This window comes from Coregonus lavaretus (genome assembly GCF_964263955.1).
Source record: "Coregonus lavaretus genome assembly, chromosome: 3".
Classification (NCBI taxonomy): Eukaryota; Metazoa; Chordata; class Actinopteri; order Salmoniformes; family Salmonidae; genus Coregonus; species Coregonus lavaretus.
The window spans coordinates 5688185-5702329 of NC_139990.1; the positions used below are offsets into that span (position 1 = coordinate 5688185).

Genomic DNA, 14145 nt, shown 5'->3' on the forward strand with positions numbered 1-14145 from the left:
GGAGATTTTCCATTGTGTTTTTTTAGTCTCTGCATTAACACTACCGAAGTTGCCCTCAGGTGGACGCCAGCAAGAAAGTGTATCTGAGGCAAACTGAAAACGTCATGGCGACGGACAGTGGTGGCTGAGCTGGAAGAGACTGGTCCAAAGCTATGCCCAAAGACGAGCTGTGGCCCAAGAGACTCCAGTGGCAGAATATGTTTGCGGTTTTATATCCCACCCAGGATGAGCGGGACTAAGGAAGTAACTAATGCAACAAGCTGGAGAGAGCGAGGGAGTGTGACTGTGCCCTTCTGACCTTCCACAGATGGGCTGAACAGATTACTATAATATGTGTGCAGGGGGCTTGGTGCTGCAGCTGTTGAACACAATTGACAGCAAATTTAAACCAAATGTCTTTTTACTGTTATGTGACAGAAAATGAGCATTTACACATATATGATCAGACGTGACGAGCATCTCTGTTAATCTCCCTTTCCCTCTAAAGAGGAGCATTGTGCAAGGTAAGTAAAAATACTAACATTATATTGTTAATGGCATGTTTCTAGAACATTTGCACAACATTTTCTAAAATATCCTATGAATGTAGCATTTTTTATGATCAGGCTGGTACACACACAAACACACAGTCGACTACTGATAAATGCAGCTGTTTAGGATTGTGGTGACCGGGTGCATTAAATAAGAGCACAGAGTTAAAAAGAGTAATTGAATTGGGACTGGTAAAACTGTATTGCACTTAAACAGAGCTTGCTCTCATACTAAGTGCACTTATCAGGAGTCTACTGTACTCTGCACCATTCACTCACATCAGGGCACACTGACGGACACTAGCGCTGCAGATTGGGACAGACTTAGTGTCCCTATGGGCCCTGGTCAGAAGTAGTGCGCTATATAGGAAATAGGGTGCTCTAGAGTCCCACAGTGGAGGTGTCATAATACCCATAAAACCTAGCGGTCAAACAGGGAAATGGTTCCAATCATTTTTCCCATAGGGGATTTACGAAACACTTAAAATAAGGACTGTGTTTCGTGTAGGCTTACCCTGATGTGACATTTTGATAACCATCTAAATCTGGCTAGGACAAGGTCTTTTATCAATATATTCGGCTCTACTCTCAGATTCGAAAATGCTAATTAGCATCAAAGCAGACATCATGCAAAACTACAAATCCCTGCAAGCTCCTGCACATCCTCTCGCTAACACCTTTGCTAACAGGTATTGTTTCAATTTAGAACTTGCACAAGACAGTTCACAGTATTGTCAATTTAAAGAAATGTAGCCAATTTATTCATTACTACATTTAGCTAACGTTAGAGTAAATCCAGAGATTCTTACCTTTGCCTCGATTCGGCAGTCTCGTCCAGATCATCATGGCATTTGTAGTTCTTTATGATAGCCACATTATCAGCTAATTAGCGTTTAATTTTTGGGGGTAAATCCAAGCGAATATATTGATAAAAGTCACCTTGTCCTAGAGAGATTTACATGGTTATCAAAACGTCACACCAGGGTAAGCCTACACATTTTTACATACGCTCTTATCCAGAGCAACTTACATTTTGTGAGTGCATACATTTTCATACTGGCCCCCCGTGGGAAACGAACCTACAACCCTGGCGTTGCAAGGGCCATGCTCTACCAACTGAGCTACACGAAACACAGTTCTTATTTTAAGTGTTTCGAAAATCCCCTATGGGAAAAATGAATGGTGGAAAAAGGATTGGAACCATTTCCCTGTTTGACCGCTAGGTTTTATGGGTATTATGACACCTCCACTGTGGGGCTCTATTTAGGATGTAGATGTAGAAAAACACATGGCTTAAAGGGACACGGACAGACAGAAAGCAGCTCCAGCACTGTCTGTCTTTGGTTTCTCTCTCGTCACAAGTTCAGCGCTTCAGCCACTTTCCTTTCCTCAGGAATACCATTTACCTAGAATGGAGAGTAAAATACCTTATTCAAACATATTGCGTCATATAATTTATTGGGATCTAATAGAAATATTGATTGTTTACAGGTTCTGAGAGGGAATATTGTAACTAAATTGTAACTAGTTTACTACTGTGGAAAGAAGTGGGGGGCACTCAGCCAACAAGAGTCGAGGTGCAACCAAAAAATGTGATCATCATTGAAAAGGAAAAGGTGCAATGCTCGCTCGACATTAATAACCTTTCATTTTATTTAAACAACTATTAAAAGCTTGACGTTTCAGCAATTGATGAAGGCCGAAACATCAAGCGTTTAATAGTTGTTTAAATAAAATATGTATTTAATGGTGAGCGAGCGTAGCGCTGCGCATTCTCGATTTCAACTTGTTTACTACTGTCATATTAAGTGCAAAGTAAAATAGTCTCTCCTATAGTTGAGAATGATTAAATTATACAACATAGAAAAAGCAGGCCAGTATACTTACCTCCAGTCTCCGAAATGTCGACATACAATAATTATCTCTATCTCCTTTGTTAGCAGTAAAATGAACAGACAGAGCAGTTAGCCAGAGCAGAGTTAGACAGAGCAGTGAGTTAGACAGAGCAGAGGGCCCTCTTGCAGGTCATTGACATGCACACAAGGAGGAGCTAAAGTCTAGTTAGACACAGTCACTACAGAACTGTAGGTGGGGTAAAGAATGAACAAAAATATAGACGCAACAATTTCAAAGATTTTACTGAGTTACAGTTCATATAACTTGTCAATACCCCCATACTCCTGAGTGGCGCAGTGGTCTAAGGCACTGCATCGCAGTGCTAACTGTGCCACTAGATCCTGGTTCGAATCCAGGTTCTGTCGCAGCCGGCCGCGACCGGGAGACTCATGGGCGGCGCACAATTGGCCCAGCGTCGTCCAGGGTAGGGGAGGGAATGGCCGGCAGGGATGTAGCTCCGTTGATAGAGCATGGCGTTTGCAACGCCAGGGTTGTGGGTTCGATTCCCACGGGGGGCCAGTATAAAAAAAATATGTATTCACTAACTGTAAGTCGCTCTGGATAAGAGCGTCTGCTAAATGACTAAAATGTAAATGTAATAAGGAAATCAGTCAATTGAAATAAATTCATTAGGCCCTAATCTATGGATTTCACATGACTGGGAATACAGATATGCATCTGTTGGTCACAGATACCTTTAAAAAAAAAAAGGTGAAAGGTAGGGGTGTGGATCAGCAAACAAGTAAGTATCTGGTGTGACCACCATTTGCCTCATGCAGTGTGACACATCTCCTACGCATAGAGTTGATCAGGCTGTTGAATGTGGCCTGTGGAATGTTGTGCGAAGTTGCTGGATATTGGCAGGAAATGGAACACGCTGTCGTCCACGTCGATCCAGAGCATCCCAAACATGCTCAATGGGTGAAATGTCTGTTGAGTATGCAGGCCATGGAAGAACTGGGACATTTTCAGATCCTTGCGACATGGGGCCATGCATTATCATGCTGAAACATGAGGTGACAGCGGCGGATGAATGGCACGACAATGTGCCTCAGGATCTCATCACGGCATCTCTGTGTATTCAAATTGCCATCGATAAACTGCAATTGTGTTTGTAGCTTATGCCTGCCCATACCATAACCCCACCATGGGGCCCTCTGTTCACAACGTTGACGTCAGCAAACCGCTCGCCCACACACGCTGCCTGCCATCTGCCCGGTACAGTTGAAACCGGGATTCATCCGTGAAAAGCACACTTCTCCAGCATGCCAGTGGCCATCGAAGGCGAGCATTTGCCCACTGAAGTCGGATACAACGCCGGACTGCAGTCAGGTCAAGACCCTGGTGAGGATGACGAGCACGCAGATGAGCTTCCCTGTGACGGTTTCTGACAGTTTATACAGAAATCCTTCAGTTGTGCAAACCCACAGTTTCATCAGCTGTCGGGTGGCTGGTCTCAGACGATCTAGCAGTTGAAGAAGCCGGATGTGGAGGTCCTGGGCTGGCGTGGTTACACGTGGTCTGCTGTTGTGAGGCCGGTTGGACATACTGCCAAATTCTCTAAAATGACGTTGGAGACGGCTTATGGTAGAGAAATGAATGATATGCCACACCTGTCAGGTGGATGGATTATCTTGGCAAAGGAGAAATGCTCACTAACATGGATGTAAACAAATTTGTGCACAACATTTGAGAGAAATAAGCTTTTTGTGCGTATGGAACATTTCTGGGATCTTTTATTTCAGCTCATGAAACATGGGACCAACACTTTACATGTTGAGTTTATATTTTTGTTCAGTATAGTTTTGAAAGGAGCAAAAATAGGCTATAAAGACTATTCTCACATCAGACACCCCAATGACACACATTCTTTATAATACAACTTCCTATATCCCCTTAGGGCAACGAGGGCCTACTTCATATGGCTATCATGTTCAACTTTAACAGAGAGGAAAAGCATTAATGCAATATCTATGCAGACTCTCAGATCAGAAATACCCCCATATGTTTTAACTTGAAGTAACTAACCACAATTGCATTTATATTTCTGTTCAGTGTATTTGGTTGATCTGGATAAAAAGATAATAGCAGGAAAGACAACTATTGCAGTCAGCATGAACTATGTTAACAGAACTGAGCCTCGATGCTATTTAATCTAAAATGTGATAGGTTAGATCAGTGGTAGTCACTAATATTTCTGAGGGAGCCACTTTTGTTAAACAAAATCCCTGGGTGAGCCGCCATACTCATCGGATAACGGGGGTTGGGGTGTCACAAACTCAAATTGATTCATAGGCCTATTACATAATATAAAATGGATTCACACATGATATTTAAGATACTATTAACATGGACCATCAAGCTATTTGATTCTCTGATTCTCTATTTTAGTTCACTTGGGGGTATATGAAACAACGTAAAAAATTATTTGATGAATCTTTTGAATCTGACCTTATTGTCATTATCTCAATAAAAGTTATAGCACAAAAATATGTGAAATCAGGTAATGGCAAATTTCAGGGATGGGGTCATATAGTCGGTAATAGCTGCAACCATTCAAAATCTAGAGCCGCGAGGAAGCGCTTTTACCGGTCCATTAGCGGATATCGACGGTTACTCACGTAACCACTGTTCTATGAACCAAACGGCGCATTCAGCTGACTGAGGAAAACACAACACATGCATTCAGAATATTGCAGCGAGCCGCCAATTAAGTTGCGGAAAGACACGTGTCTCGCAAGATGTAAAATGACTATGCTTGGGCTAGATGATTGAGGATGATCATGATTAATCTAAGTCCACGGTGTCATGTAACTCAGCGAGAGGCCTTAATGTATCATTTTCATTGGTTCAAGAGATAATAAACCAATCATACTAAAGCAGGAGTCAATACTAACCTGATGGCTGTTGCTGTGGTATCTGAATCTGGTTCTGCAGGTTTCTGAAATTAGAGAACAACTAATTATTAGCGCATTAAATGTTGTATACCATGCATAGCATTGTTTAGAGTCTAAGCCAGTGTGACAAAAGTCTCACTATGCTGGTTGTAAAACATGTTAGAGAGAGAGAGAGAGAGAGAGAGAGAGAGAGAGAGAGAGAGAGAGATCTTGTATGTGTTTATGTCCCTGTGTGTGTTTGTGAACCCCAGCCACTCAGCCAGGACTCACGTCTGTGTCTGCATCAGGGGCATGCTGGTTGTCTCGTAGTTGTCTGGGTGTATCGGGGGTACCACTTCCCCACTTTGGCTGAAGACAGGCAGGGTGGAGAGGGGCCAGGAGATCTCCCTGTTCTTAGACATGCTCCGCAGCTCCTTGGTGGACTTCTGGATGGAGCTGTGGTGAACTAACTGGATACTGAGGAGAGGAGAGACGGATAGAAATATAGCCCATAAATGGACCATCTGAGCTCTTATCATCTCAGTCAACACGCACACTGTGGTGTACTGTACACACCTGCATTAAGGAAGACATATTAACATAGCAAATCTTTTGACAGCATTTGGTGTGTTTCTCCTTGGTAGGAGGAAACTGTGTTGTGTCGTTACTATTGGTCATCTGCCATCTGCTGAGTCTAGTGGAGGTTATTTGAGAGTATTTCTCCCCCTCCCTCTCATGCTTTCATTCTCATTATCTTTCTCTCTCTCTCTCTCTCTCTTTCCCCCCCCCCCCCCCCCCCTCTCTAAACAAACCTGGTCTGAGATTTCCCTGCTTCAGTTACAGAACTATACCTTCTATCCTCAATCATTAGAGGTGGTGAACCAATATTTTACCCTGGATCTGTGGTTAGGATCAACTTCCTTTCTTAACATGCCCCTGCAGCTTTGAGCAGCTAATTGGATGACGGGATGTAAACACACAGATGACAGTATGGATGGACATGAACATGTCACCATGGCGATTTGAAAGCAAAAGGTGAAAGGGCAAATCAACTGAAGGATTGGGGGTTCAAGGAGGAACCAAAACAAATCAAACTCAAAAGAAAAGAAAAACACAGGAGAGGATAAACACTTACTCTGGTGTTTGCATGTTTCTTTTATCCCTAGAAACAAAACAAAATTAATGAATTAAATACTAATATTAATAGTTAAAAGACATTCACACAGAAGCAAATGGAGAGCATGTGGCATTGGCTGGATGGATGGATGGTGGGGGCGAAGGAACAAACAGTACTGCATGGACACGCTAAGTGGTGGGTGGTTGGAGGGGACAGTCTCTCCCAGCCTGTAAATGAGGGTGGGGGGTTGGAGGAGCAATACAATGGTTGATTGGCCATCTATGTCATGATGATTGTGCTAATAACCATCAAAATGAGTATGAGAAATCAACCTGAGACAGAACAGTGGAACGTATGGAGAACATACATGGACCATAAAACTGGATGGTTATTGACAAGCTGCGTTTCCACAATATTTAACCTCTTGACTTCCATCTATAGTGGCTAAGTAGCATAACGAAACATCCCTTAACTCCCACTGAGGGCCTGTGTCACTGCACTCAGACTAATCAGTCAATCCCTCAGGATCTAAGAACCCCTACATGACAATTCGAAAGAAAAGTCCAACTGTACACATGTATCTCCTCAACTCACATCAAAACAACACTGCTTTTGTGTCCATCTCTTTAATAGTGTACGCCTACATGTGTGTTTAGTGTTTGTGTGTGTGTGTGTTGTGTCTGCGTTTGTGTTAGTGTGTGTTTTAGTCTGTGTGTGTCTCTTTTGGTCAGAAGTGAAAGCAGCACACTTACACCCCTTCTCGCCGGCAGCACATAGAGTAACCCAGGATGGTGAAGAGGACCATGGCCACGGCCGAGGGCACCGCCAACGTGATGAGGAAGTCGGCAAAGAAGTCCCTGCTCTTCAGAGACTCTGATGGGGGGTTGTACTCCCCGATGTCAGGCAGAACCCCCGTCCCTGGGTCTGGACGGTTACTGTGGATCATGACCACCTTGGTGATGTCCACCTGGAGAAGAGAGAGGTTCAATCAGCACTTCATCTACTTTAGATATTAGGGTGGCAAAATTCTGTTAATTTACCCAAAATTCTGAGTTTTTCCAGAAATCCCGGTTGGAGGATTCACAGATTTCCTGGTTATTCCCACCTGATTCCAGTAATCTTCCAACATGATTTCTGGATAACATTGAGAATTTGGGAAAGTTACCAGAATTTGGAACACTAAAAGATATGGATTGGTGATATTAGCAGGGTGGCTGGACAAATACACTGAATACAAATATAAACACAACAAAGTGTTGGTCCCATGTTTCATGAGCTGAAATAAAAGATCCCAAAAATGTTCCATACGCACAAAAAGCTTGTTTCTCTCAAAAGTTGTCCACAAATGTGTTTACATCCCTGTTAGTTAGCATTTCTCATTTGCCAAGATAATCAATCCACCTGACAGGTGTGGCATATCAAGAAGCTGATTAAACAGCATGATCATTACACAGGTGCACCTTGTGCTGGGAACAATAAAAGGCCACTCTAAAATATGCAATTTTGTCACACAATACAATGCCACAGATGTCTCAAGTTTTGAGGGAGTGCGCAATTGGCATGCTGACTGCAGGAATGTCCACCAGAGCTGTTGCCAGATAATTTAATGTTCATTTCTCTACCATAAGCCGCCTCCAAAGTCATTTTAGAGAATTTGTCAGTACGTCCAACCGGCCTCACAACCGCAGACCACGTGTATGGCGTCGTGTGGGTGAGCGGTTTGCTGATGTCAACGTTGTGAACAATGCCCCATGGTGGCGGTGTGGTTATGGTATGGGCAGGCATAAGCTACAGACAATGAACACAATTGCATTTTATCAATGGCAATTTGAATGCACAAAGATACAGTGACGAGATCCTGAGGCCCATTGTCGTGCCATTCATCTGCCGCCATCATGTCACGGTTTCGGCCGAGGCTGCTCCTTCTCCTTGTTCGGGCAGGCTTCGGCGGTCGTCGTCTCCGGAGTACTAGCTGCCACCGTTCGTTGTTTCTGTGTTTGTTTGGTTTGGTCTGTTTTGGTACACCTGTTTCTCATTTTGTCTTGATTATGTGTCCTTTAAGTTCTCGTTGTTTCTGTCTTGTGGTTGTGTGTAGTTGTTCCTTGTCAGCTGGTGCTTCCAGTCAGTTAATGCTCTATTTTGTATTTGATAGAGAGTCCGCACTTGTTGTGCGTGTTTGCTGTGTTTTGCATTAATACGCTGTGTGCCTTATTTTTCTCGTGCCTCCGGCTTTGTGTGTAGCCGTTCTTTTGTGGACTTTACTAAAGTATTTTTGGACTAGCATCTGTGTCCTGCATCTGATTCCTACACCACACCTACGCCCGCTCTGACACATCACCTCATGTTACAGCATGATAATGCACGGCCCGATGTCACAAGGATCTGTACACAATTCCTGGAAGCTGAAAATGTCCCAGTTCTTCCATGGCCTGCATACTCACCAGACATGTCACCCATTGAGCATGTTTGGGATGCTCTGGATCGACGTGTACGACAGCGTGTTCCAGTTCCCACCAATATCCAGCAATTTTGCACAGCAATTGAAGAGGGGTGGGACAACATTCCACAATCAACAGCCTGATCAACTCTATGCGAAGGAGATGTGTCGCGCTGCATATGGCAAATAGTGGTCACACCAGATACTGACTGTTTTTCTGATCCACACCCCTACCTTTTTTCTTTAAATGTATCTGTGACCAATAGATGCATATCTGTATTCCCAGTCCTGTGAAATCCATTGATTGGGACTAATGTATTTATTTAAAGTGACTGATTTCCTTATATGAACTGTAACTCAGTGGAATCTTTGAAATTGTTGCATGTTGCGTTTATATTTTTGTTCAGTATACATGCTCAAATATACAAAAAATATACATTTTCTTCAGAAGATTGTGGATTGGCTGTGTGTGTGTGTGCGGGTATATGACATAACACACACAAACACATACACACTATAATTTTTGTTTGATATGGTCAGAGAACAGGTCAAGAGGTCACGCCATGGCTCCAGGGTCCTGTACAGTCCTCACCAGGTTGATCTTGCACCAGTCAATGTCGAACTGGGCCCTGAACTTCTTGTCACAGCTGATGACAGGCTCCATCTCCTGGCTGCAGCGGAGCTGGTTGTGGGGGTTCTCCACCTCCCGCAGGCAGGAAGAGAACTGGACGTCTGCCCCCACCATCACATACACACTGGAGAGGGAGGGAGTTAGACAGTGGCTTATAATACAGGTGGCTGGTGGCCCCTTAATTGGGGAGGACAGGCTCATTGTAATGGCTGGAATGGAATTGATGGAATAGGATCAAATACATCAACAACATGGTTTCCATGTGGTTGATTCCATTCCCTTTACTCCATGCCAGCCATTATTATGAGCCGTCCTCCCCTCAGCAGCCTCCTGTGGTATACAGGTACGGTATAATGACAGAGAGACTGTTAGTGGTATATCTGATAATACAGATATAATGACAGAGAGACAGTTAGTGGTATATCTGATAATACAGATATAATGACCGAGAGACAGTTAGTGGTATATCTGATAATACAGATATAATGACCGAGAGACAGTTAGTGGTATATCTGATAATACAGATATAATGACCGAGAGACAGTTAGTGGTATATCTGATAATACAGATATAATGACCGAGAGACAGTTAGTGGTATATCTGATAATACAGATATAATGACAGAGAGACAGTTAGTGGTATATCTGATAATACAGATATAATGACAGAGAGACAGTTAGTGGTATATCTGATAATACAGATATAATGACCGAGAGACAGTTAGTGGTATATCTGATAATACAGATATAATGACCGAGAGACAGTTAGTGGTATATCTGATAATACAGATATAATGACAGAGAGACTGTTAGTGGTATATCTGATAATACAGATATAATGACCGAGAGACAGTTAGTGGTATATCTGATAATACAGATATAATGACAGAGAGACTGTTAGTGGTATATCACCTGACTAATCTACACACAAACATGCAAGCACATTTAAGGTAAAGGAGAGGAGAGTAAGATTTAACAGCTAGGTTACACAGTAATATCTTACCAACCACTGACACACACACTTTCACAATCCCACTCAGACTGACTTCCAATGTGAACCACATAGTGTTTTCCTCCTCCTGTCTCAGTCAGTATGGTGAGGTTCCTGGTACTGTTCTGTCAGGGTATCTTAGTCCTGCTGGCTGTGTCTTTCTATGGAGCTCTCCTCTAGAATCTTTTATCTTCACAAACGGGGCCATGCATGTTTTATGAACAACTTATGGCAAATCATGTGGGGATTCATTCTCCCTGACTGCTACAAACTGCCTGTAGTGTTTGTCTGAGGCTTTAATGTCTAATACAGTGTGTTGATCTGGATCTCTCTCTCTCTCTCTCTCTCTCTCTCTCTCTCTCTCTCTCTCTCTCTCTCTCTCTCTCTCTCTCTCTCTCTCTCTCTCTCTCTCTCTCTCTCTCTCTCTCTCTCTCTCTCTCTCTCTCTTTCTCTCTCTCTCTTTCTCTCTCTCTCTCTCTCTCTCTCTCTCTCTCTCTCTCTCTCTTACAGTGGTAAGGTTACTGTAAGGTTACTCATGCATTGCATAAGCATCTTTAAGTTCATGTTTATGTTGCAACTGATGCAATAACATTTTGTGAACATGCTTATTTAAGAATACAATACTTTGATGATGACTGTAGACAAGGCATTATAAAGCTGCTATAGTACTTCTGAGGATGCTAATTAGGTTTAAAAAATATGCTTTTATGTCTGTATCTATCCTTTCCCTCGTATGCAATATTTAAATTCATCATCATACTCTGTCCTGTTCCTGGAAGTGCTAAAGATACTTGAATTCATCATCATCTATCATCTGAAGATACTTGAATTCATCATTCTCTATCAACTGAAGATACTTGAATTCATCATCCTCTATCAACGGAAGATACTTGAATTCATCATCCTCTATCAACTGACGATACTTGAATTCATCATCGTCTATCAATTGAAGATACTTGAATTCGTCATCCTCTACCAAACTATGTATCAAACTACTCTGGTCCTGTAAGGGCTGCTGATGGTGACCCTGTTCCTCACCCCAATGAGTTTGTTGATGGGCAGGGGAACGCGTCCGCCCCTGTCCAGGGCCGAGGTGATGTTGATATGTAAAATCTTCCTCATACTCTGTTAAACCATGTATTGAACTGCACTAAAGAGGGTCACTCACCCATAGAGAGATGTGTTTCTGATTCTTTTTCTACGCACTCACCCCTCTTTGAGGTTGTTTATGGGCAGGGGAACGCGTCCGCCCCTGTCCAGCGCTGAGGTTATATTGATGGCGTTGAGGCGTTCGGGCTGCCACACGTTCTTCACTGCGCCCAGGAAGTCTCCCAGAACCTCGCTGGCCAACATCTCCTCCACATTCATGTTCTTTATGAAGAACTCGGCCTGGTACGGTAGTGGGTACTCTGAGAGAGGGAGGGAGGGATTTGAGTGTGAGAGAGAGAGAGAGAGAGAGAGAGAGAGAAAGAGAGAGAGAGAGAGAGAGAGAGAGAGAGAGAGAGAGAGAGAGAGAGAGAGAGAGAGAGAGAGAGAGAGAGAGAGAGAGAGAGAGAGAGAGAGAGAGAGAGAGAGAGAGAGAGAGAGAGAGAGAGAGAGAGAGAGAGAGAGAGAGAGAGAGAGAGAGAGAGAGAGAGAGTGAGAAAACGAGCGAGCGATAAATAGAGAGAGAGAGAGAGAGAGAGAGAGAGAGAGAGAGAGAGAGAGAGAGAGGAGTGAGAGATTACAGATTTAATCTGTTCAGTTTAATAGGCCCAATATCATTCTGTGAACAAAGTGTACATGTACAGTACATCTCTCACTGACACCCATATGTAATGACATTTAATGGCCGTGATATCAGACGAGCTGTAAGCATATCTCTAACTGACACCCATATGTAATGACATTTAATGGCCATAATATCAGACAAGCTGTTCGACAGAGGCCAATGTTTGTCTGCTCTGTTTTGTGTCTGTTATGACAGCGGCTCGGCTCAGGGCAGATGGCTGATGACGTCACTGCGCAGTGTGAGTGAGGTCACACCGTACTTGTGGGCCAGAAACAGCTGGGCAGCTTTTCACCCGGCACCATGGTTACTGTATCACATGTAGAGTGAGACTCTGTACAGACGTACAGTACAATGAGATGTATACAGATGTAGGATCTTAATTTGATCACCCTGTTGCAGGAGAACTTTCCTGCAATGCAGGACATTTTAGAACTTGTAATGTATATGAGGTTTAAAAAGGCATCTGAAGTTTGTAATTTCCAATTTGAAATTTCAGACTTGATTTTCCCTGTATCAGCCCTACCAAAATGCCAATAAATTATAATCTACATAATAATTCAAATGTCTTGTTGCTGCAGGACTATTTTCCTGCTGTGGCAAACTGGCTCAAATTAAGATCCTACATATGTACTGTAGCTGTAGGCCTCAACATGAAGAGCATTTACAATACTGTTTTAATCTGTCCATTTTACACAATAATTTGCTCCCTATAGGAACACCGAGGGAGGCATTGGTTATTGTGGTACTGTGTATGACTTTATTGCAAGTCACAGAAGAAATGTACTGTTACAATCTAACTACTTGTTTAGAGTACTAGGCCAGTTTTCAGTCAATTGCAGACAGTGGATTTTCAGATAGCGCTTTCAGAAGTGTGTTGGTTGATTTGCACAGCTGTGAGTCCCGTATTGGACTGTGTTGACACTTGATTTAAAAAATGCCGGTCTGGTTGAGTGTGTGGCGTTAGCCTTTTAGGTTGATGAATTATGGATAATATATTAATATATATTATGTGAATGATATTCAGCCATTCTTGAAGGAAATTGAAAAATTAGCTTTTGGGCATTTTAGTCAACATCGGAAGCAACCCTCTAGATTTCAATTAAGAACATCCTCCTTCATCATTTCCTCACTAAGCCTGTCCTTTGTCTCTCTCACTCTCTTTCTTACCTTCCGTGGACATGATGTTTATGACCAAGTTGTGCCGGGCCGTTTCGAAAGTGCGTCTGTTATAGGCAGTAATCTGGAACACATAAGGGTAAAAATGTAAGCCCAGATCACTACAGTTTATGTCCTAGGGTGAGGCTCGCCGGCGAGGTCCGAGCCAGATGCAAACATATTCCATAGTAGACCGCATCCTCCAGGAACATTCCTACAGGGAACCTAAAGCCTTTGGGAACATGCTACAGTAGTTTAGACACATAATGGACACAGGTCTATAACTCTAGAAAAAGGCTTATCACAACACACCATGTGACAGCTATTACATATGTGCAAAAACATATTAATCTACCTGTGAACATAGAGTACCTCAGTATGAGTCATAATACCCATAAAACCTAGTGGTCAAACAGGGAAATGGTTCCAATCGTTTTTTCCATCATTCATTTTTCCCATAGGGGATTTTAGAAACACTTAAAATAAGGGCTGTGTTTCGTGTAGGCTTACCCTGGCGTGACATTTTCATGTAAATCTCTCTAGGACAAGGTGACGTTTATCAATATATTCGCCTGTATTTACCCCCCCCAAAATGAAATGCTAATTAGCTGCTAATGTGGCTATCATAAAGAACTACAAATGCCATGATGATCTGGACGAGACTGCCGAATCGAGGCAAAGGTAAGAATCTCTGGATGAACTATCTAATGTTAGCTAAATGTAGTAATAGATAAATTGGCAA

General features: G+C 42.8%; 1 protein-coding gene across 1 annotated transcript in view; it reads right to left on the minus strand.

The window, feature by feature from the left end:
* Nucleotides 1-385: 385 nt before the first annotated feature.
* sgce (sarcoglycan, epsilon) overlaps nucleotides 386-14145 on the minus strand; it is a 25163-nt gene continuing 11403 nt past the window's right edge. Inside the window, exons 4-11 of the mRNA XM_084151428.1 lie at nucleotides 13416-13488; nucleotides 11688-11886; nucleotides 9449-9611; nucleotides 7172-7386; nucleotides 6438-6464; nucleotides 5594-5779; nucleotides 5324-5367; nucleotides 386-1936 (exon numbers count right to left, since the gene is read on the minus strand). Coding sequence (XP_084007554.1) covers nucleotides 1920-1936; nucleotides 5324-5367; nucleotides 5594-5779; nucleotides 6438-6464; nucleotides 7172-7386; nucleotides 9449-9611; nucleotides 11688-11886; nucleotides 13416-13488 — 924 coding nt within the window. The 3' untranslated portion in view covers nucleotides 386-1919. The remainder of the gene's footprint in view (nucleotides 1937-5323; nucleotides 5368-5593; nucleotides 5780-6437; nucleotides 6465-7171; nucleotides 7387-9448; nucleotides 9612-11687; nucleotides 11887-13415; nucleotides 13489-14145) is intronic.